Below are 26,015 nucleotides of genomic sequence, written 5' to 3'. Positions count from 1 at the left end.
GCAGCTAATTTTTAGGCTGTTTTAATCACCATTTTTTTGTTGTATATTTTTCCATAGAAAAATCTGCATTGATTTAGTTTCTCTTGCATTTGGGCCATTATTGCCGATGTGTCATTGTTGCCAATTTGTCCAAACATTCAGCAGACAGATCAACATTATATTGCCTGCGAGTGAGGCTATTGGCCAATCATAGAATCTATGAGTTAAGCATACAGCTAACAGAGCAAATTGATCAGTACAATACCTATAGGCAATCCTAGAGGAAGATTCACTGATCAGCATACATAACACATATAGCTTTGGTAAAAACATTTATCATCATAGGCCTATAGGTCGAATATGTACCCTTTGGTCTAAAAATGTGGCCTAGAGTCGATGTATTAGTTATCCGAGGATTCACATGGGTGATGAATTGGTTAGATTCCCAAGTTGTAGAAGCCATAGCATCTGATGGGAGAAGACATGGATGTCAAGTAGTGTTCATCTGTGTGCATGTTTATTAATGATTATCCACCATACTTAGATTCCATGTTTCTTTATCTGCCATTTTTGTTGGAGAGTACCTCTTTTAGCCTTTTAGGAGACCCATTGTTCTAACTTCTGTCAAAACCTGACATGGAGCTTTCAGTTTGTCTTTAGACTTACAACCATTTCTTTCAGCTGACTCTAAAAGGTGTAAAATTACTTTACTGGAATTAAGAAATAGAATCAAACAACGATTTTTCATTGTTTGATAAAAACTCAACAACACGGGTATGTGCTAAGCTATGTTTTAGGAATTCCAAATGACACTGCTTGAAGTAGTGTTTTGAATAGATCTTAAGCTTGAATTCTTGTTTCCCTTACCTAATATATGACTTGGTTTATGTTAAAATCAAAAGAAAATTCACCATAATGCTTTTGATGTTCAAAATATCTGTACTTTGGATAAATGCCATCGTGGAGAGATGTACTTTATGATATTTTCGAACATTTTGTCCGATTGCACTGTCATCCCTTGTTGAAACTTCTCCTGCAGTGAAGATTTTAACTCCGTCTTGTTTTTGGCATCAAACCAGTAAATCCTGAACTGGATAAGAATCTGTCCCAGGGTTCCTATATCCGATTTTTAATTGTTTCAAAATTTTAGACAACAAATAATAATGGGTCTGTTGAAATAGAAGGATAGTACTTCGAAATCTTTTAATGAATTGGACATATATTTGGTCATCCATTAAACTCAACTACAAAATAGCTTTAGTTTTACCTTGTACTATTGTATTAGAATTAGAATTATGGATGCTTCAAGTATGCATTTTATAGCTTTATATTTGAAGATTGTCTCATTCAAATAAGCTGATCTATAACTGGACATCTGTTGAAGTTGACAAAAGGATAATCTATTGATGTTTATCTGTTTTATAAATCTGATATATAGCTCAGTAGTCATTACCTTGAACAGATTGAACCTGCCAAAAGGTCAAGTGCAAGCTAGACTTTGTCAACGAAAATTTTCTAATACACCCTTTTCATCTTGAAATGGTATTTGCAGACCTGTTTGTGAATTTTGATGGAATCATTCCTTAATGATACAATGGAAATGATTTGTATAATGTTTGCAAATAAAAATTCCATATTGATATAGTGGCCTAATTCCTATAAAGCCTGGAAATATAAGCTTTTCCGAGCTGGAAGATTCAATATGCCCATAAACAGCTAAATTTTCCATAGTTTTTTAATTTTACCTTTTCTTTTTATATGATAAGATATAGCCAGACTTTTTGACATTGATTCTCCAATCAAACAAGCTTTTGTTGCTATCAAATAATTTCTTATCATATGATATTCAGTTTTTAGTTCTCTCCTTTATTGTTCTCTAAAAGTGTCTTGGTTGATCAACAATATACAAGATTGCCCTTGATAAGTAAATTGATTTTTTACAAGGAATGGATTCATCAAACGTGCCATTTCTTAGTCTGAGGCACATCCCTTGGCTTGGGTTTCTGTATGATACCATGTGTTATCGTAATATTTTCCATGGTAGAACCTTTATCTGCTCTCTTTGGAATTTCAGGTTTCAAATAATTGATCGCTTAGGCGGTTTGTGATTTCTATAATTGTCTCCCAAATTTACTTCCTGATCAAAAGTGAATCATGGAGTGTATATTATATTCATTGTTGGGTAATTCTGAAGTTGAACATTAACTGCATTCTTTAATTGTATCTCCTTGTCACCCCAATGAGATAATAGCTTTGATGCTAACAAACATGGATCCAGCAAGAGGAAACTTGATAGTTGATATCTGTATGAAGACAACCAGACTACAGAAAATCTTTCAATTTTAGAATTGTCTTCCAGCTGATGAATATCTGCATCTTCACACTTCTTCCAGCTAGTTTTGTTTAATATGTCAGCAGCTTTCAAAAGTCCTGGACTGGTGATCTTTTGAACCTTCAGCATCTCTTTTTACCTAATCGGTATTTCTTGATGATGCTTTCATTTGATTTTATGATTCCTGGTGTGCCTAAGTTTCTTTTTCTGATTGAAACAAGTAATTGGATTAAGGCAGTTGCAGCCACATAATTCTTCAAGTGGTGTTATGAGGACTTGGATTGTCAACTTCTTGTAGGTTAGATATCATATTTGACAGGATATGGGTAAACAACTTGCTTTAATAGTTAATAAAGTTAGAATATGATTTTTTTATTAGGATCTTTGCTGATTGATATGCTTTCTAACATTGAAGAAAATACTCGGAAGGTTGCCCAAAACCTTGATTATCGGAGAAAAACAAGTGATAGTTCTGACAGTTGCGTGGATGTACTTATTCCTGAAGTGATCCAGGTATTGGCCTTTTTAAATAATCTTTGCATCTATGAGAAACATGTTGGGCTCAGATTATTAAGTACACCGATGAGCATGACTCTCAGTTCCTTATTCTATTTGCATGTTATGGCAGTCATCAAAAAGGGTGCTCATCTTGGAATATATGGATGGTGTACGGTTAAATGACAAGGAAGCCATTGAAGCTTTAGGTGTAGACAAACAACGTCTTGCAGAGTGGATTACACGTGCCTATGCACATCAGATATATATTGACGGGTTTTTTAATGGGGATCCTCATCCTGGTATGTCTTCTTAAATATCTAGCATTTGGTGTTTATTATTTTCAGTGATAATATTGAAGTCCAGGAAATTAGGATTAGTCAGTTTTACATATTCTGATTTCTTTCATGAGATTGATATTTTTATCAATTTCAATTGAACAGTTGAAAAGATCTTATGAAAAAAATTCTTTTTCTTGGTCCTCCTAATATTTAACAACATAGCTTGAGATATTGTTATTTGCTTAATTTAATAGAATTCAGGAGAAATGCATTTTACTGATTTGTTATTTGACAAGTTGTCATAAGAGATTGCTTCCATTCAAATTTGTTTATATATTTTCTCTTTGTTTTCTTACTTCGACTTCTTGTGTATTTTATAATCTGATAGTTACTATTGGTTGCAGGGAATTTCCTTATAAGCAAGCAACCACCATTTCGACCCATTCTACTAGATTTTGGGCTGACTAAATCAATCTCAAGCACTATGAAACAAGCATTGGCAAAAATGTTGCTAGCAAGTGCTGAGGTAAGTTTTAGTTTCTTTCAGTTTGTCTATGGATGATGGTGTAGAATAACACTTATACCGATACTCTGCTATCCAGATCTAATAATGAATGTGTTGTTTTTTTTGATAATTTATGGAGAAATTCTATTGGGGCTCTCACAAATGAACTGAAACAACATACATACATACTATCATAATTTGGGACAAAGCCCTAACAAACTAGACACAAAGCTGAAGCATTATAGACCAGACTAGAGATAATAGAAACAAATGAGAAGACCCAAAAACAGACCAAAGAAGCAGAAACCAAGCACGTTACATAGGTGATAGGATAACCCCAACTTGCATACACCACCACAACGACCAGTTGACACATGCGCCTGAGAGATTGACACCACTCAAATGTTCTTACCTTTCATCACCAATGATCCCTGATTAGAAAATTGGGCAAGTTAACCCCACAAATCACCCATTGATGTCAAGCTAAGTTGCCAATTTGGGTACGGGTGTAAGTACGTGAACTGGAACTTGGTATGGCAGTATGGCAGTTTTTCTACCTTGGGTATGGGTATGGTATATATGTAAAAAAATATAAATTATAAGAATAGTGATATTCATAAATTTGTAATTGTTGTTTGTAACTAGGTTAATATATGGGTTCGGATTGCCTTAAGGCAACATCCGAACCCATTTAGGACTGAGCCCTATCCTAAAGGGTAGCGTGCCCCCAAGTTTAAGCCCAGCCCTATGCTTGCACGCCATCCTAAAACCCCACGCCACAATAACAATATTGGCGCCAAAAAGGAAGGAGGCCGACTTGCATCAATAAAGGTTAAGACACATAAATAAAGATACTTTGCAAAGACAATATCATCAAGCATTAAGCGAATCAGCTCTGCATGAAAAGTGCGAATTTACACTAGGAAGGTGCGAATTGTCTAGACTTATGCGAACTTGTTCTAGAGGACAAAGGCAATCTTTGGTGCAGACTTGAAGAGCTTAGAAGTGCAGATCTGTCATACAAGAAGGATTCAGATCTGTCAAGGAAGCTAAGTATTGCACTTGTGTTATTAAGGGAGAATATATAATCTAACCTGTGGGTCTTTAATGCTGGGTTTTTCCTCCTTGGAGGTTTTCCCAGGGTATTTGTGTTTGTCTCTTGTTTACTTTCTTCATTTCTGAATTTACTGAATTATGATTTACTTAAATGTTACAAATCTGATTACAAACTAGGGCATAATTAAAGGACATGAATCTGATTACTAATCTAGGGCACAAAAATTACATGGTATCAGAGCTAAGGTGTCACTAACTTCTGATTTTAGTAAATCATTTGTTGCATATAGCTGCTGTTTGTTTTCAGATTAAAATGTCAGGTTTGAGGGCTGAAGATAGACTTGATGGAATCCTTGATTTTGCTGCTTGGAAAGTCTGTATACTATTGATCCTTGAAGAGAATGATCTGCTGAAATTCCTAGAAGAAGAAAGACTGTCTCCTCCAGAAGATGCTGAAGAGCTGAAACAGTTCAAGAAAGATTCCGTCAAGGCTAGGAAGATCATAATTGAGTCCGTCAAGAATCATCTTGTCACTGTCATATCAAAGTTTGTGTCTGCCAGGGAAATGATTAAACACATGGAAGGGATGTATGAAGTCAACAACCTCAGCAGGGCTCTTGCTCTAAGACAACAACTTCTTCACATGAAAATGAAAGAAGAAGACTCAATCATAGCCTACTTCATGAAGATCAATGAACTAAAGGACAAGCTAAGTACTCTTGATTGCCAAATCTCGGATAAAGATCTTGTTATGATTGCATTAAATGGTCTACCTGATGAATGGGAACCATTCATTTGTAGCATTGGTGGAAGAGCCGATCGTCCCAACTTTGAGCATCTTCAATCTGATTGCATCGAAGAAGAATCTCGAATTGAGGTAAGAGGAAAACTCAAGAACTCTCACAAAGATAATCATGTTCTCTTAGCTAAATCTAGGAAAGGTGGACATTGGAAGAAAGAAAAGAGAAGCAAAGATTTTAGATCCTCCTCCTATGATCCAAGGAAGAAGTCAAGAGATTCCTCTCACATTCGTTGCTTCAGATGTGATAAGTATGGTCACTATGCCAGAGATTGTCAGAATGATCCAAAGGAAAGGGAAGTCAATTTAAATGAAGTTGCCGAACAAAGTGAAGATTATCTTCTTATCTCTGCTCTATCCAGCAATGTTCCTACGGACAACAATATGTGGATATCTGACAGTGGTGCCTCCAGACACATCTCAGGTTTTCGTGAGCATCTCTCAGATCTGATTGAAAAGGACACCAACCTTCATGTGGTAATCGGTGATGATGCTCGATACTCGGTAAAAGGTTCTAGTACTACCTCTTTAAAACTAGATTCTGGTATTTCCTTACAACTCCGTGATATTCTCTTTGTACCTGGTATTAAAAGAAATCTTATTTCCATTTCTGCCTTAGAAGATAAGGGTTTGCAAATAGCATTTTCTGAAGGGAAAGTACTCGCTTGGTCTAAGAAATCTAATTTCAAAACTGCTCGTATTATTGGAAATAGATGTGATAGTTTATATAAGCTTGCAGCTAATCCAATTCAAGCTCTCATTCATGAGGCCCCTGAATCATGCGAGCTATGGCATAGAAGACTTGGACATCTACACTTTCAAGCTCTTCCCACTCTCGGTAAAATGGTTAAAGGTATGCCTAAACTCAGTTTATCTCATGATGATGCTTGTAAAGGTTGTGCAATGGGTAAGAATGTAAAGAATCCTTTTCATAAAAGCGATAGTAGGGCTAAAGAAAAGTTAGAACTTATTCATTCAGATTTATGTGGTCCTATGTCTGTAGCATCTCCTAGCGGTTTCCTATATTATGTTATCTTCACAGATGATTTCTCTAGGAAAACATGGATCTACTTTCTTAAATCTAAAGAGTGAAGAAGTCCTAAATAGATTTAAAGAACTCAAAGCCTTAGTTGAAAATACTACAGGAAATCGAATTAAATGTTTGAGGTCTGACAATGGAGGTGAATACACCTCAGGTAGTTTCTATGACTTTTGTGTTAAAGCAAGAATTAAGAGGGAGTTCTGTGTTCCCTACAATCCTTAGCAAAATGGAGTTGCTGAAAGAAAGAACAGGATCATTGTTGAAGCTGCAAGAGCCATGATCCATGATCAAGACCTGCAACCTTTTCTATGGGCGGAAGCATCCAAAACAATAGTTTATATTCAGAATAAATGTCCTCATCGCGCCCTAAAGGATGTGACTCCTGAAGAAGCCTTTACAGGAATCAAACCTGACATCAGCGACCTAAGGATATTCGGGAGCCTGGTGTATGTTCATGTGCCTTAAGAAAAACGAACCAAGTTGGATCCATCTGGAAAGAAAGGCATCTTAGTGGGATACAACGAATCTTCCAAAGCCTTCAGGATCTACATTTCAGGTCAAAGGTATGTTGAGGTAAGTAGAGATGTAACTTTTGAAGAAGATATTGCTTTCAAAAGATCTAAAGGTTCATTATCCAACAATAATGATATGGTGATTGAAAATCAAGATTGAATAGTTGATGCTAACCCTTGAGATACAGGGGGAGTCTACTGACCTTCCGAATCAAGAAGTTCAGAATGATCCAATAGAACCTATGCACTCTACTGATATACCTCAGGATATTGTGGTCTGCAAGAAGAGACCACTTTGGGTTAGAAACACGATTCAAGATGTTGAAGGATTTGCTGCTCCCAGAGGAACCTTTAGAGATAGCAAGAGATCCGAAAATCACGCCAACTACATTTATGTGATGTGTAATATCATTGAATCTGAACCTCACAATGTCGAAGAAGCTATGTCCCATCATGCTTGGAAATTAGCCATGGATGAAGAGTATGGGTCTATCATCAAGAATGATGTCTGGGACATTGTACCCAGACCCAAAGGTAAGTTAGTTGTTTCCTCTAAATGGTTGTGTAAAATTAAACATAATGCTGATGGTAGTATTGAAAAATATAAAGCTAGGTTTGTAGCTCGTGGTTTTTCTCAAAAGGAAGGAATAGATTATCAAGAAACTTTTGCCCCTGTTGCTAGATATACTTCTATTAGATCTATAATAGCTATTGCTGCAGTCAAAGGTTGGGAGCTGCATCAAATGGACGTTAAGACAACCTTCCTCAATGGTGTCATTGAGGAGGAAGTCTATATTGAGCAACTAGAAGGTTATGTAATCCATAAAAGAGATTCTCATGTTTGTAGATTGAAGAAAGCTTTATATGGGCTCAAATAGGCTCCTCGTGCTTGGTATGAAATAATTGATAAGTACTTACTAAGCTTAGGATTTTGCAAGAATGATGTTGATGCTAACATTTACTTGAAAGTTTATAATGATGAGATGCTTATTTTAGTTTTGTATGCTTATTTTAGTTTTGTATGTGGATGATTTATTTCTCACTGGTGAAAATAAATTAGTCATAAGATATAAGAAGGAATTAGCCTCAGAATTTGAAATGAAGGATTTAGGTCTAATGCATTACTTCCTAGGGCTAGAAGTATGGCAAGAATCCATTCTAAGTCAAGGAAAATATACTATTGATATTTTGAAAAGATTTAGAATGATGGATTGTAAACCTATGCATACTCCTATGAAATCTAACTTAAAGAAGTTAAGTGTTTCTGCAGTTAACTCTGATTTTGCAGATCCATCTGAGTACAGGCAGTTGATTGGTTCCTTGATGTACCTAGTCAATACTAGGCCAAATATCTGTTATGCTGTGAATGCCCTCAGTCAGTTCATGAGCTTACCTAAACTTGTTCACCTGGCTGCTGCCAAGCACATTCTAAGATACCTGCGTGGCACTATTGGTTATGGGCTGAAGTATTCACTTAATACCTCAATCCTCTTGGAAGGCTACTCAGATTCAGATTGGGCAGGAAGTGTCAAGGACAAGAAAAGTACTTCAGGTATCTGCTTCAACTTGGGCTCTGCAGTGATCTCTTGGGCATGTAGAAAGCAATCTTTGGTAGCATTAAGCACTGCAGAAGCTGAGTACATTGCCGCATCTGTTGCGTCCAGAGAAGCAGTGTGGCTTCGCAAGCTCCTTGTTGGATTATTTGGTCAAGCTAGTGGTCCTACCACCATTCATTGTGATAATCAAAGCTGTATAAAGATGTCAATAAATCCCGTATTCCATGACCAGTCCAAACATGTGGAAACACACTATCATTTCATTCGGGACATGGTGCAAAGAGGCGCCATTCATCTAAAGTACATTAGCACGGATGAACAGATTGCGGACATCCTTACCAAACCTTTATCTAGAGTGAAGTTCGAATACTTCAGAGACAGACTTGGTGTTGTGGAAAACGGAACCCTGATTGAGAGGGAGCTCCAATCTCAGTGACTCTATCTGCAGTACTTTGAATCATTCTTTGCTTGTGTGCAAGAATGAATTGTGTCCAATCTATGCTCGTGTGCTAGATGGATAATTGTAATTATGTAAAGACCCACTTGTGTATTACACTTTCTATGCTTGTGTGCTAGAACCATCCTATGCTTGTGTGCTAGGTGGAAGATGCAATTCTATGCTTGTGTGGTAGATGGAACTCTAAAGGTTCAGATTATGTATTCTCTTCTTCCCTAGTTAAGAGGGAGTGTTGTTTGTAACTAGGTTAATATATGGGTTCGGATTGCCTTAAGGCAACATCCGAACCCATTTAGGACTGGGCCCTATCCTAAAGGGTAACGTGCCCCCAAGATTAAGCCCAGCCCTATGCTTGCATGTCATCCTAAAACCCCACGCCACAATAACAATATTGGCACCAAAAAGGAAGGAGGCCGACTTGCATCAATAAAGGTTAAGACACATATAAATAAAGATACTTTGCAAAGACAATATCATCAAGCATTAAGCGAATCAGCTCTGCATGAAAAGTGCAAATTTACACTAGGAAGGTGTGAAATTGTCTAGACTTATGCAAACTTGTTCTAGAGGACAAAGGCAATCTTTGGTGCAGACTTGAAGAGCTTAGAAGTGCAGATCTGTCATACAAGAAGGATTCAGATCTGTCAAGGAAGCTAAGTATTGTACTTGTGTTATTAAGGGAGAATATATAATCTGACCTGTGGGTCTTTAATGTTGGGTTTTTCCTCCTTGGAGGTTTTCCCAGGGTATTTGTGTTTGTCTCTTGTTTACTTTCTCCATTTCTGAATTTACCGAATTATGGTTTACTTAAATGTTACAAATTTGATTACAAACTAGGGCATAATTAAAGGACATGAATTTGATTACTAATATAGGGTACAAAAATTACAGTAATTGCCAATAAAATAGAATTTTTAATTACCTCATAGTAGCATATTCATAATTTGCAAAAATGATAATACTCAAGTCTTAAAATGCCATTACACAATGAAAATTCAAATTACAGTTGATATTTAATATTCATATTCTTCTTCATCAGAAGCATCGAGGTGAACATTTGGTTCAACTTCATTTGAATCACAATCCATTGGATTGCCACTCCCACTAGCTGTGTCAAGTGCAAACTCTGCCTCATCTATAGAGACTTGTGTTGATGGTGTTTTTACGCACTATGCAATACAGAATAAAATACTAAGTAATCTATCCTCTCTTGAACAAAGACTCCCAAATGCTGAAGATGGCGAAGGATCACTTGAGATGACTCCAAGGTTGTCGAATGTTAGGTCTTGACGTGCTGTTGGATAGACTTAGTTGTATATGATGTGATATTGCTAGAATCACAAGGTGGACTTACGTTGAATGCTTAAATGCTTTGAATGTTGCTAGAACGTGGAAATTTTACTTGATTGAAAAAAAAGGAAAAAGGATACGGTTGAGAAACCTAATCTAATCTAGGAATGTAAGAGCAATGGACAATCTTTGATAAAACTCAACTAAGTCTTGCTTTGACATGCAACGAACATCTCCACAAGGCTAGTGCGATCTTGTAAGGATAACTTTATGATTTTCATATCACCACTACAAGCATAGATACCATCAAGTTGATGGATATCAATGAAGGAATGATAATTGAAGTTAAGCTTGGCTAAGATGGATCTAGTTGACTATGCAAGACACTTTACCATTGGCAAGGTGTTAGTAGTATGGATGTATGAATTTCACCATTGATCATACACAAAGTTCATCCATTCATCGAAACAACATGAAAACAAATCGAGAAGTAGAGACCATGCGAATTGTTGAATCAACACATAGAGTTCACCATATCTTTAATGAAATTAACATGCTTTTTACAACAATGTCTTGGCAATAATCTTTGCCTTTTCTTCCTACTCTACTCTAGCTATCTACTATTGAACTATTGATCTACTACTCACTATTTATTAACCTTTACAAATGAAAGAGTGGAGCCTTATATAGTGCTCTCATTACAATTGAGTGGATTAGATTGATTCATAATCAATAGCCAAGATTGAAGGATAGAAACCCTAATTAGGGTTTATTATATCCATTGCAAAACATTTAATGCTTGACCAATGATAAAATTACATTTGATGGGACACATGTCCTTTGAAAATTCGACCAATAGATGGTGACGGTAGGTACATCGAACTTTGTGCCCACATGTGGTAGTTATCTTTTTTGATGGATGTGTTAGGTACATAGGATCTGAACTTTGTAAATGAATGAGGTATATCTCTTCTTGATCATTTCACCTTTCATCTCTTGTTTGGGAACTCCGCCTTAGTGATGCATTTGATGTAGACCTTGTGATGCTTATACTTGATCCTTCCTTCTTGCCTTGAATGCATTGACCCTACTTCTTCTTGCGTGATCTTTATGAAATCCTTTCCTTCGAGCAGCTTCCTTACATCCTTTTGAGACTTGAAGTTTTGCAATTGAAATGTGCTAGCGTATCATCATGTTGATCATATTCTTTACATTCGTTGCCATCCTTATGTTGATCTTGAAGTCTTTCTTGTTACTTTTCAGTTATGATCACTGATGACCTTCACCATGTTGCACTCCTTTATGTGGTTGCATTCTGATTGTGAAGTTTGGCCTAACCCTTTGCATTGAAGTGCCTTGTGCTTGGCGATCCCATCAGCTCCTTGTATGGGCCTGAGACTTGAAGTGTTATGTCTCCCTTGGGCCCTTGTCATTGCTCATGTGGTGAAATCTTGATGTTGTATGTGAGCTGATAAGCCTTCATCTTGGAGTCGATCTTCTTCACTTGCTTTGCATGTTCATCCTACTTGCATCAAACCTGGAAACAAACATAACTTGAATCAAACATTGCAAAAAGTACTTAATCAAGCTTCCTACTATCTTCTCTAAATCTGGAAATGAGTTTTCTGATCATAGAAACATCTGATTTTGTGTCTCAGACCTGATTTATGTCTGATTTCTCATTTTTTACATGCCTGATTTGATAAGTTTCAGGGGTCCAATCAAAGGAGTGCTGAAATAAAATATATCTTTCGCAAGTCATATTCATCAAATCGCATGTCATGGGAGATGGCATTGCCTAAGACATGTCTTGTCTTTGCCAAAGGAGGTCCCAAATCCTTATGTCGCACTTTTCTATTGCCTAGGGACATCTTGAAATCTTAAGTCGCTGATTTCCATGAGGTAAGGACATCTTGAAATCTTAAGTCGCTGATTTCCATGAGGTAAGACATCTTGAAATCTTAAGTCGCTGAATTCCATGAGGTAAGGACATCTTGAAATCTTAAGTCGCTGAATTCCATGAGGTAAGGACATCTTCATCCTTTTGTCGCTGATTCGCTCGGACAAGGGATGGCTTCAATTCCTTATTTCGCATATTTGCCTTGTCCAAGGATGGGGTGAAATTCCTTAAGTCGCACATTTACCTTGTCCAAGGTGAGAGACTCACAACCAATACTAAGAGGGGGGGGGGGTGAATTAGTATTGGAGATTTTGTTGATGTATAGCTAGGTTGGAGCCTTCTAGGGGCCGACCTAGCACATTTGATGGCTAAGTGGCCTGTTGGCCTTAGCCATAATGATGATGTAATTTAATATGTAATCATGGGCGGCAGCATGTAACTTGTGTAACTTATAAAGCAATTAGGTCTGGCCCTAAATGGGCGAACCCCTTGTGCAATAATGTAACTTGTCAACATGTATTGGTCTGGCCCTAATTGGGCGTCATATGTAACTTGTAATTAGGGCTGACCTATATGCAACTTGTTTTTTAAGGTCTGATCCTATTCTTGGTGCCAAAATTATGCAAGGCCGACTAGAGACCTATAGAAGGCATTGACACCTATATATGCAAGGTGATTTGAGGTCAAATTACATTCAGGTCAGCGAATCATCTATCTCTCTAATGTGCGACTTACCTCTACACCAGTGAGCCATCTACTATTGGCGAATCATCTTCAACGAGTTATATCTGCTATTCAGGCTAGCTATCTGCCCTCTGCTTTCTAATCAGCAAACATTGCAAGCGAGTTCTGTCTAAGGCTGGCGATCCATCTTCCAGGCTGGGCGAAGGTCATATATGACTACACAAACATCATTCAAAGACAACGAACTCCATTCTGGGCTGTCAGAGGGATTCACAGTGATAGTGATCAGAACTTAAAGGCAGATTTGTGTATCTTAGACTAGTTGTGTTCTATTTTGGATTGTGCCCTAACAAGGAACATTGTATATCTACTACTGTGGTTGATCTGATACAATCTGAGATATTCTTTGCTGGGTTTTTCACTTCCATGAGGGAGGTTTTCCCAAGGTGCTGTGGTTGATCTGATACAATCTGAGATATTCTTTGCTGGGTTTTTCACTTCCATGAGGGAGGTTTTCCCAGGGTACTGTTGTGTTGTGCGTATTGCATTTATTGTTTTCTGTTCTTTGTTATCAGTCTGATCACAAAATTAACAGATTTTGCCAAAATATAAACTTGCAAATACTAAAAACTAAAGAATATTATTGGAAGCAAAACATAAGAACCAGAACACCAAATTGATTCTGGATAGCAATGAAAAATCATCATAGGGCAACCCAAGACTTATCTTCTGCTGCGTCTTCGAAAGTCTTTGGTTCAATCATGGATAGCAATGAAAAATCATCCTCATAGTAATTTACTTTTCTTCTTGATGCTCTAGGTCTGTCCTCTTGCATAATCTGATAAATAGGATGATTCTTCTCAACAAATGTTGATGTGGATTTGAGAGGGAAGTTCTGATTGTAGTTGTATTTCTGTCATGTGAAGTTGTAGGATTAGCTGAAACACCTGTTGTATTAGACTGATTGTTTGCTGTTCCACCCTCAAAATGTGAACCAACACCTTCATTTTGATTGTTATTAGGTGTATTTCAAACATTGTTGCTTGCTGTCCCACATTGTAGATTGGTAAGAATTGGTTGGCCAACATTTTCAGCTTCATCACCCTGCAAGCTATCATCACAAATTTGCAATCTTTTAGTAGAATCAACAATCTCATGAATTTTCACATTGGTACTTTCAACTACCTTATGCAATCTCTTATTGAAACATTTATAGGTCTTACTTTTTGAAGAATATCCTAGAAAAATACCCTCAACTGCTGTAGGATCAAATTTGCCTAAATTGTTTTCATCTCTCCTAATATAACATGGGCTCCCAAATTTTTTAAAATATTTAACAGTTGCTGTCCTACCATTTCACAATTCATATGGAGACTTGTTAAGCTTAGCCCTTACCAAACTTCTATTCTGAATATAAACAACTGTATGAACAACTTCTTTCCAAAAACAATCATTTACCTTGGATTCATTCATCAAGCTTCTAGCCATCTCCTGGATTGATTTGTTCTTTCTCTCAACCACCCCATTTTGTTGAGGTGCCCTAGCAGCTGAAAATTGTCTCTTAATGCCATACTTTTCACAAAAGCTCACGAACTCATTAGAGGTAAACTCACCTCCATTGTGTGATCGAAGACATTTGATTTTCAATCCCTTCTCATTTTCAACCAAAGCTTTGAAAGCTTTGAACTTCTCCAAGGCTTCTGATTTTTCCTTCAAAAAGGCCACCCAAGTCATACGTGAGTAATCAATTCATAACATAAAGTATCTCTCACCTTGCATGCTTGTTGTCCTTGTTGGTCTGCACAAATCAGTATGAACCAGCTCTAGAGGCATTGTGCTCGAGTACTCTTTTGCTTTAAAACTCCTAGGAGTTTGTTTGCCCAATTGACAATCTTTACACACTGTGTTGGATGGTTTAGTGATATTTGGTAAGTCTCTCACCACTTCCTTCTTGTTGATCTGTATAAGACTATCAAAGTTCATATGACCAATTCTCCTTTGCCACAACCAAGATTCATCATGCACACTCAAACAACAAGTTTCACTTTTAGAATCATCAAGAATGTATAAGTTATTTGCTGCCCTAGTTGCTTCAACAATATAAGTACCATCCTTACTAATCTTACAACAGCCAGAACTGAAAGTTAGACCATGACCTTGATCACACAACTGACTGACACTTAGCAGATTATGTTTCAAGCCTTCAACAAACAACACGTTCTCAACTTTAGTCTTACCATCACTCAACATGAGAGTACCTTTACCAGCAACTCTAGCAGATGAGTTTCCCCCAAATCTTACCTTGCCACCATTTGACTTCTTGAGAGTTAAGAACTTGCTCTCATCTCCGGTCATGTGTCTAGAGCAACCACTATCCACATACCATATCTCTCTCATTATGTGCAAGAAGAGTTGTTTGCACAATTAGAGACTTAGTTTCAACCTCTTTCTCTTTATTCCTCCATACTTTGGTTTCTTTTGCATTGTCCTTAACATCCTTCTTCGAAAAATCTGCCGTGTCATTCTTACAAAATCTTGCACCATCCAAGGTTATTACTTTTGTAGCAAACATAATTGTAATCTTTCAGAGGAGCAAAAGAGTTTTTATTTGCAAAACTGAAATTATTTATAAAAGACATTCTACAACTTGCTTCCTTGTATCCATAATAGTTACAAGCAAAACAGTAACCATGAAAGAATGAATGATTAAACCTGGTTAAGTGTGCTTGCGTAGCACTGAAAGGTTGTCTGAAAGCATTATTTCTGGTTTTTGAAGATGAAAACCTTGAGCTTTCACCATTAGATGTCTGCTGTCTTACCTTTGAACTTTCTCCTTCTTTGTGACCAACACCACCCTTGTTTGAGGACTATTTTTGAGAGGCAAACAGGATGTCCAACGATAACCTTTCTGATTTATATCTTCATGATTCAGCAGTGTGGTTGATTTTTTTTTTTTCCCGAGAGAAGCTATCTTAGCTTCAAGTTTTTCACAACTTTCAGCCATAACTTTAATCTGATTTTTATGTTCCTCTTCAATTTTCTTAGCCTCATCAATCTGAAATTTCAGATCTTTATTTTGTTTTTCTGCATCTTCAAGAGCTTGTGATTTTGCAGATTTTTTTTCACTGAGTTGCACCTTGAAACCCAAATTTCTCTTCTTAATAATTTTGATCTCATGAAGAGCACTTATCAATTACTGCTCTAAATCAAGTTCTCCCTCTTCTTCTTCAAGATCACTTTCATCATCCTGTTTTTTGTATGAATTTCTTTCATGGCCATGAACAAGATCTCGTCACTAAGAGATTCTTCATCACTTTTATCAAACAAATCACTTTCCTTCTTTGAATATAAGCTCTTCTTAGATTTCCAAGTCTTCTTGTCTTTTCCTCTATACTTCTTATTAAACTTTGGCTTCCTTTCATTGTTGCTATCATCATTGTCTTCGTATGGACACTTTGCTGCAAAATGTCTAGATTTGTCATAGTTAAAACACCTGAGAGAGGTCTTCTTCTTGTTTTTGCTAAAGTCCTTCTTTGATCTTCTAGTGAACATAGCTTCTTCTGAATCAACATCATCCTCCAAACTATCACTTGAGGCTTGCTCCTTTTGTTTGTCTTTCTTTGAAGCTTTGAAGGCAGTCTCTCTTTTTGATGATTCAATGTTTGTCCTCATCTCATATGCTGTTAATATACCATGAAGTTTGTCAATAGACATTTTATCAAGATCAATCATCTCCTCTATGGCTGAGATCTTAGCATCAAATCTTAAAGGGAAAGACCTTAAGATTTTCTGAATAACCAAACTATCATCAACCTTCTCACCAAGACCCTTTGAAGAGTTCACCACTTGATCAACTCTGAGAAAATATGCTGCTACACTCTCATTTTCTTTCATTTTCAGACTTTCGAATTGCATCCTGTGAGTCTGAAGCTTGGCTTTCTTGACCTTTTCATCTCCTTCATAAGCATTTGTAAGCTTATCCCACATAGCTTGAGCACTCTCGCAGTGCATGACTTTCACGAACTCAGATTCTGACAATTCACACAAGATAGCATTCATAGCCTTTGCATTGCTTTCAAAGGCTATCTTTTCATCAGCAGTAGACGGAGGATTTTGAGGTGTATAACCAGTTGAAACAGAATTATAGGCATCAAAACCAAGTGACATCAAGTAAGCTCGCATTTTGACACAGCAAAAGGCAAAACCCATCGAATAGAGGAGCTCTATTTGTTGCTAACCCTTTAAGAGCACTCATTTCCGAGTTCCAACAAAATCAACCTTCAAACTTTTAAGCCTAACCAGAAGGTACCGCTCTGATACCAATTTGAGAGACTCTCAGCCAATATTGAGAGGGGGTCGGTGAATAAGTGAATAAGTATTGGAGATTTTGCCAAAATATAAACTTGCAAATACTAAAAAGTAAAGAATATTATTGGAAGCGGAACATAAGAACTAGAACACCAAATTTTCTCGTGGAAAACCCTTTTGGGTAAAAAACCACGACACACATGAACTCTTATTATTATTTCCAAACTGATGAGCACCAACCCAGAATTACAAAAACAGATACCAACTCTGAAGAACAGGGGCACCAACCCAGAATTACAAAAACAGATACCAACTCTGAAGAACAGGGGCACCAACTCCAACTGATAGAGGCACCAACCTCAAACTTTCACAAAACTTTATATAGACTAATTGAAGCAGCTCAGAAGTGAAATAACGAATATAGTGCTGCAAACTGAGAACAAGAATTTCTTCAATAAGTATTTAGTTGCTGGCAGAGTACCCAAGTCTTTGCTCATTATATCTCAGATTTCAATCAGAAAGAATACTTGATATGCTGCACCATAGACCCAATCGTTTGACATTTGCCAATTTTCAAAGAAAATAATCCCAAAAGTTTCTTCAATCCTCTGTATCTGTGCAACTCCAAACAAAAGCTTCATAAACTGTCTTAACCACAAACGCACAAACCAGAAAAAGGGTAACAACAACTTAGCACCCAAATCAAAAAGCGATTTTTATTTCACTTTCTCTGCACACACGAATACCACCATCTTTCAAAATTTTGAATTTAATATCCAGAATATATTGCAACATTACCTTTTGCTGCCACACTTGACATAACGTCTTGAGTCCACTCAAGCCGTGACTACGTGAGAAACAGAGAGTAGAATATTCACGACTCTTCTCAAAGAAATTACGAAATCGCACCAATACTAACATTGACGCCACACAGCAAGAAAATCATTAATTTTTTTTCCAAGCACATAATATAATTTCCACGATGACTTTGAAGAGAGCCGCCATCAAGCACAGGTTCGAAGTCATTTAAAAAAAAAAAAGGCTTAGATAGAATAAATAAGGGACCCAAAATATCCCAAAAGTCATCAATTCCACACTAGACTAATAACAACACACTTTTTAATAAAAAATGCTCCTCTGCATCCCATGATAGCGAAGATGAGCTAGGAAGTAAATTTCCACGTTTGAAAAAGACGTTACAGAAAGATGCGACTTCCTTAAAAAAATTAATTCATGAAATTGTATCAAGGCAACCAAAAAAAACTTTAGCAGCCGATACCAAAATAAAAGGCGTCTCTAGTGCCATTATGAATTCCAGCGATGATAAAAACATACATTTTGAAACTGGCTACAAAGGCAAGGTTCGTATCTTTTAAAAAAAAAAAATCCTGACACACCTCCAGCAAGATGAATACTGTCAGCATTAAAAATAACGCACTTCACATTCAAATTCGACTGTTCATGCAGTATTTGAATTTCTGACAGAGATTAATTGTTCTAATGCACCACTCAACCCACGACCTCAAGAATAAGAATTCGACGAACTGCAGCGAGTAAATTTGCCGGCAATACTGAAAGCTCATCTTCAAGCACTTCAAAGGAATTAAAGATAATTCCAAAAATATTTGTCAAACCATATTCCACTGAAAATTTCGGTTATTAATTTTAAAGCTTGATACACATCTTCAAAATTCCATGATACCTGACCAAGAGAAAATAAATCATCTCTCCTTAAAAGGAATTAAAAACAACGGGCCCCACAAGGCACACAGTCTCAATATGAGGCTGACATGGCAAAAATAGCTGACTAAGTGCTGACAGTAGTGGCAAGTAGACATATACCAAGCTGAAGCAGACACACAGACAGGTTAACCAGGCACATATGCAATTCAAGCTGACAGACAAGTAATGAAGATGACAACCAGCTGAAGCTAACAACCATCTAGCTAAAAATACTTTGACATCAATGACAAAATTTACAACACAAGGACGGGTGAAATTCCTTAAGTCGCTGATTTGGTAGGACAAGGGACGGACTGAATTCTTTTACATTGCATCTTTCTTGACCATTTGAAACCTTATGTTGCCGATCTAATTGATTTAAGGACGCCTTGAATCCTTAAATCGCTGATCTATGAGAGGTAGAGACGCTTTGAAAGGCTTAAGTTGCTGATTTGCAAGGGGTTAGGATGGGCTGATGTTCTTAAGTTGCTGATTTGAGAGAGGTAGGGATGCTTTGTTCGCTTAAGTCACACATTTCACTTGTATAAGGATGCCTTGAAACCTTAAGTCGCACATTTGCCTGGGGTAAGGACACTTCTAATCCTTAGTCGCTGATTTCACTAAGGTAAGGACGGATTAAAATCCTTATGTCACTCTTTTGCCTTGAGTAGGGACAAGTCGAATTCCTTAAGTCATTGGTCTAGCTGGACGAGGGACATCTTCACATCCTTAAGTTGCTGTTCTGACTTGGGTGGAGACGCCTTCATCCTTAAGCCGCACATTTGCTTGGACAAGGACTGCCTTCATCCTTATGTCTCTGATCTGACTTGGGTAGGGACGGATCAAATTCCTTAAGTCACTGATCTAACTTGGGTAGGGACGGATCAAATTCCTTAAGTCGCACTTTTGCAAGGACAAGGGACAAGGGACGGCCAAGGAAAGTTTTCCTTTCAGAAACTCTCAAGGAGATGAAATCAAATTGAACACAAAAGCCTCTTATTCGCTGATTTCCTTGGTCATGGGACAGATTGTCCAAAAGATGCATCCAAGCAAAGGGTGGAGTAATGAAATGCCCTAAGTCATCCTTTCAAATCAAACTAAAGGAAATCGGTCCAAAGGAAAATACTCTATCCAAACAAAATCTTTACTTGATACATGTCAAAGAGATGCAAAAAGCCAACTCTCAAGTCTCTAGATGAGCTATCAACTCAAACTGAATCACTCAAAGGATCGGCCTCAACAAACTAACCTCGCAAAACCTAAGACTAAGAGAAAAAAAGAGGGGTCCCCATTTATGATGTGGCGATGTGTGAAAACGTCACAACAACTTGGACAAGTAGTGCAACTATATCATCTATATCAGCACACTCAGGGGCTAGATCCCAATTCTTTGTCACACCCTCATTGAATTCAGGTTTCTTATGTGACAAGCAATGAAGGTTGGAGTGTGTGTAGACCAAATCCTCTGCTTTCTTTGCACCCAAATGTTTGGCTTGACCGAGTGGATGGAGTATGTACTCCAATTCTGCTCAGCTGGAGAAGAAGTTGCAACCTGTTGAGTTGCATACAACATTTACTATTTAATTTTATAATTCAAGAATCAAAGCTTAATAGTTAAAAACATAAATTATAAAATAAAAATATTTTAATATATTAAATAGCATGATAGCATCAAACGAAAAACAGTAAAAATAAAAAATAAAAAGATACATAAAGATACACTTGGGAGAGAATTTTAATTTCAAGAGGCTGCAAGAAAATGGAGCCTTGACCATGTAGGTACCACCACTAATCAACACTTATACTATATTTTTCACGAAGAGCAAAAATATCATGATTTTTTGAAGATATGAATTAGCCTAACTCTCTCAAGACAATACTTTGAATTTCTTCATCTATATATATCTTTCTAAATGCTGCCTTATAGCCAACAACAACCTCCCCATCTCTATATGGTGCCATTCTCCTCTGCAATGAAAGTACCTCTTTGCTATAGTACTTTGGCGACAAAGCAAATGCCAAGAGATGTAAGGGAGTAGTCATACTACTCCACTGGTCAAAGATAATTTGTTTCACAATTTTGAAAAATGTCTCCGTTAGGTCATGTTGTTTGGCCTTTATTATTGCTTTTAATTTTTGCACCATAGGGTTTGTTCCATCATAAATTTCACCAAACATGGGCAATCGTATCAACATACCTAATCATGCTCATGATGGACTCAAAGAAATTCAAAATATATTCCACATGAGCCTACCACTCGTTATCTAGGATCAATGCTTTTAGCTCTTTTTGTGCTTGACTGACTCCATAACAAGTTGATGACCATAGAACTCAAGGCCTCTCGCGCCTTAACAAGTCGTCTTAAGACAATTGTTTGAGATGCGAATCGTGTTTCAACAACCTAACATGGTAATTTTTTTTTATGTCAAATAACAATAAAAAAATAAAAAATAAAATTTAAATTACCTTCAACAACTCCAACTTGGAGGTGGTCCTAAGTATGGCTTGTCACATGAGGATTAGTCACAAACATTTGAATCTCCTTGGCCTCTATGTAGACTTGTTTGACCTATTCAATTTGTATGCTAATCTTTTGCAATATTAAATTGAGTGGACTACACATGGTGTCCAAAAAATGTGACAACATGTAGCCTCCACTATAGACCCACCTGTCGTACAATTTTTTATGTTGTCTATTATGTCTTGGACAACATTTTTAGGCCCCACCATTTCAATGGATTCTATGAGGATATTGGCAATGAAACTTGCATCTTTTAATTGCCCCAAAAATGTGACTATATGTAGCCTCCACTATAGACCCACTGTTATGACTTGGACAACATTTTTAAGCCCTACCGTTTCAATGGATTCTATGAGGATATCGACAATGAAACTTGCATCTTTTACTTGCCCCACACAATCAACTACTTTAGAAAACCTTACCCCTTTAAGGGGCACTGCTATAACTTTGATCAATGGTCTATTTTTGCAATCTTCCCATCCATCAGAAATGGACACACCTGTTCTAGGCCATGTATTATTGATCACTATCAATGAAGTCTCTATTGAAGCTTACTCCTTCAACAATAAGGTGGTTCACACCTTTACATACCTAGCACTAACATAATCAATAGGTGTATTGCAAAGGGTATTCACCATATCCTGCCAATACGGTCATCTAACAATTTTAAAAGGAACCCCATTGCCATAAATGCAACAAGCAATGCTTTGATCTACAACTTCTCTAATTCATTTTTGAAGGCCTTGTCCAATGGGCCTCCTTTTTGTGAATCGAAACATTCTCTTTTTGAGAAGATTGTGGCATTGGCATGAAAGGATGTGAGCCAATTGATTTTGTGAAGCCACTAGGAGGTTTGTGTGAGCTTTTCTTGGCAAGGGGATGTGCAAGACCCTTTGATTTGTTACTTTTACTGTCGGCATCCTCTTGTTCTTTAATAGAAGCCAATATTAGATCATTTGGCAATCCCTTTTTATTTGGCCCCTTATAAGCTTTTATTCCTTGTAAAGGGATGCTGCATAAGAGAGCTTTCACTTGAAAATATGAGCTCGTATACTCTATGTTACAACGGTTACACTACCAAAGAAAACTCCCACCACCAAAAATTCGTTTAATCATTGTTGTATATCACCAAAGAGACAACACTAAATCGGTTTAAAAGGACTCTTTTCATTTTGGCCCCAAGCAACCAAACTAGAACTTCTAGTTTCAACCATTTTTAATGAACCTAAAATAAAAAACATTATTGAAAACATGAAAAAAAATTCGGTATTATAACCCCTTATTATGCATAAAATGTTCAAAAAAAATTTCAAAACCTTACTAAAAAAATTTAAAAGAAAACTTGAATTTTCTTAAAAAGATTGAAAAATCTTGAAGAAATTATTCAAAATTTGCAAAAAATGAAAGATTTACTCACTTGTGATGGCTAAATATTCCTTGTCCAATGATTCTTTTGCTTTTGGTGTGCATCTTACTTCTACATAGTCTTCACCTTCGAAAAAAAGTGAAGCAACCTTCAAAACTTTACAATGGCAGCTTGGAGGGAAAAAATGGTTTTCTTGTTGCTTTGTGTTTGTGAAATGGCTTCCAAACATCTAATAGAGGAAGTTTAGGGTGAAATCTATCACTGGGGAGCGTGAAAGAATTTTCAAAAAATTATTGAAAAATTGCTTTTTTGGGTCACCTTTGTTTTTGTACTCCTAGGTTCACTTGGGTTTGTCTCAGGAAGCCATGATTTTTTGGTGTGGATCATGTTCATGCTAAATAAAATGTAAATGTGTATCTTTTTGGTTTTGCCTAGGTAAAAGACCAAGATACTATTTCAATACTACGCAAAGGATTTTATGCTATTCAGCTTAAAACAAATCCAATAACTGCATGCTTATGCTGTTCAGTTAAAAAAAAAGACTAAGCAAGGCAAGTACTAGCTTCAAAATAAGATTTTCACGCATGTCGTGCTCCTAAAACCTCATTTCGAAGCCTCCACAACTTGAGAGTCAGAGTCTGCTAAATCCCTCCCATTAGGTGGACCTAAGGAAAGACAAACACCCAAATCCTTAGCCTTCAAAGGCTGATCCTTAGGGCTCAAAACAAGAGAAGAGAGCTGAAAAGGCCCTCGTTCTTCATCAAAAACAACATCTCGACTGAATATGAGACAATCAATGTCTACATCAATTAGTTGGTAAGCTTTGAGATTATCACTATACCTGGTGAATATGAGTTTCTGACTCTTAGAATCCATCTTTGTGCGCTTAGCATCTAGAATCCAAACATAAGCTGTAGAGCCAAAAACTTTCAAATGATTGATTTTGGGCTTCCTGCCAAAGTAGGCTTCCTCTGGAGTCTTCTTCTTCACAGTCTGTGTGGGAGACCAGTTCAGAAGATAGACAGTAGTGTAGACTACTTATACCTAAAATTTCTTTGGAACACATCTATGTTCCAACATAGACCGAGCCATCTCAGTTGTTGTGCAGTTTCTCCTCTCAACAACACTTTTTTGTTGAGAGGTGTAAGGTGTGGTAAGCTGATGCTTGATGCCATGATGTGCACAGAAGTTGGAGAAATCAGAAGAACAAATTCCCCCTTATTGTCTAACCTAAGAGTTTTAATTTGTTGACCAGACTGTTTTTCTACTAAGGCCTTAAACTTCTGAAACATACCAAACACCTCTGATTTTTGTTTAAGAAAATACACCCACATTTTGTGACTAAAATCATCAACAAATAACAAGAAATACCTAGACCCAGTAACTGAAGGAGTGTCTATCAGGCCACAAAAGCTAGCATGAACCAATTGCAATACCTTAGAAGCTCGCCAAGAATCACCATCTGTAAATGGAGTCCAATGCTGCTTTCCAGCCTGACAAGCTTTGCTCCATGATTCAGAGTTTGAATCTCAGGTAGACCAACAACTAGATCCTCCCGAACTAGCTGAGAAAGATAGTGTATATTTAGATGCCCATGCCATTGATGCCAAAGATTGCTAATGGAAGAACTTTTGACTGCCATGGCATGCTCTTGAGTCTTGAGAATCACCAATGTCAACAAGTCTATAAGGACCATGATCCTCAATGCCCACAACAATTGTAGTGCGAGTCTCTCAATCAACAATAGTGCATTTATGTGAACCGAATACCACATCAAGTCGAAGAGAGTGTTTCATAATCTGTTTGACAAAGAGAAGGTTGAGTTCCATGCTAGGAACATAGTATACACTGAGGAAAATTAAATTCCTCACACCAAACTGAATCTGCATGTTGCCCTTGCCGACAATAGTATACTCTTCCCCTCCAAAAATCATTGGATTGTTGAAAGGCAAGTATTTTGTGAACCAATCCCTCCAATGAGTGAAGTGTCAAGAAGCACCTGAATCAATATACCAGGTAGAGGACTTAACATGATCTGTAGGTCTTTTAGTGATAAAGGAGTAAAAGGCAGATTCCTTCTGCTCAATGTGCTCTGCAACATTAGCTTTCGGTTGAGACCCTCCTTCTTCTGTTTAGAAGCCAAGCATTGTCTACAGTCTTTCTTCATGTGACCATACTTGTGGCAATAATTACACTGAATGTTCTTTTTCTTGGAGCTGTCCTAGGATTGACCGGAGCCTTTTTGTTGAGAGGATTTTCCCTTTGTCCTTAGCAAATGATTTAGCTGAGAAGGCTTGCTCTGTGGAGGACTAACTAGCATCGCTTCCAATCTGTTGTTTCCAGTGATCCTGCTGCAAAAGTTTGTTGCACAGCTCTGGAAACTTCAAGTCAACATCAGTCAAGGTAATTTTGAGCATCTCAATAAAGTGCTCATAAGACTTTGGTAGACTTTTCCAAGTGATGACTACGATGTATTCTTCCTCCATTTTCAAACCGATTGCCTCCAACTGATCACGAATGTCCTTAATGTTCATGAGATGCTCTTGCAAATACATCTTTTTAGGCATCATTATGGAGAACAACTAATTCTTCAGAAAGAATGCACGACTCTTGTCTGATGTTTCATGGAGATCCTTTAGATGAGTCCAGATCTCTACAGTTGTCTTGCTGGACAACACTTGAGGAAGTTGATCATCAATAATAGAAAGCTTGATAAGCATCACGACTTCCCGGTTACACTCATCAAATTTGTCCAAGTCCTGTCCAACTGTTGTAGGACAAGTTTCTTTGCCCGGAATGAGTGCATCAAGGCAACGATATTCAAATATGGTCATCATTCGCTGCTTCCAACATAATGTTGGTCAAAGACACAATCTTTCACGCTTTCCAAGCATGGAAAACGAGGTAAATAGAAAAGGCGAAAATCTGATTAAAATTTGAGTGACGATACTTGAGGCATGAATCCCAATGCATTGAAAATAGCAAATTCAGAAGCATTAATTCCAAGGCACAAATTTCGAGGAGTAGAAACCCTAGGGCAATTGTCAAAACCCTAGTCGTCGAACAAAGTGTCACAAGGGTTTGAAAACCCTAGCCGCAGAAAATTGTTGAAAAATTAGACGGTTTTTAGTAGAAAATCATACACAGACCGTCGTTTCTGAAATCGCAAAGAAAAAACAGGTCAAACCCAAGGGCAAAATACAGGATCC

General features: G+C 37.2%; 1 protein-coding gene across 5 annotated transcripts in view; it reads left to right on the top strand.

Annotated features, from left to right (window-relative positions):
- LOC131047401 (uncharacterized) overlaps positions 1-26,015 on the top strand; it is a 145,208-nt gene that overhangs the window by 41,212 nt on the left and 77,981 nt on the right. For all 5 annotated transcript variants that reach the window (XM_057981287.2, XM_057981284.2, XM_057981283.2 and 2 more), the window contains 3 exons: positions 2,727-2,824; positions 2,940-3,108; positions 3,492-3,613. In XM_057981287.2, coding sequence (XP_057837270.2) covers positions 2,727-2,824; positions 2,940-3,108; positions 3,492-3,613 — 389 coding nt within the window. The remainder of the gene's footprint in view (positions 1-2,726; positions 2,825-2,939; positions 3,109-3,491; positions 3,614-26,015) is intronic.

Source organism: Cryptomeria japonica, chromosome 2 (genome assembly GCF_030272615.1).
Source record: "Cryptomeria japonica chromosome 2, Sugi_1.0, whole genome shotgun sequence".
NCBI classification, from domain to species: Eukaryota; Viridiplantae; Streptophyta; class Pinopsida; order Cupressales; family Cupressaceae; genus Cryptomeria; species Cryptomeria japonica.
The sequence above is the reverse complement of the archived record's forward strand: the minus strand, read 5'-3'. Positions and strand labels throughout refer to the sequence as shown.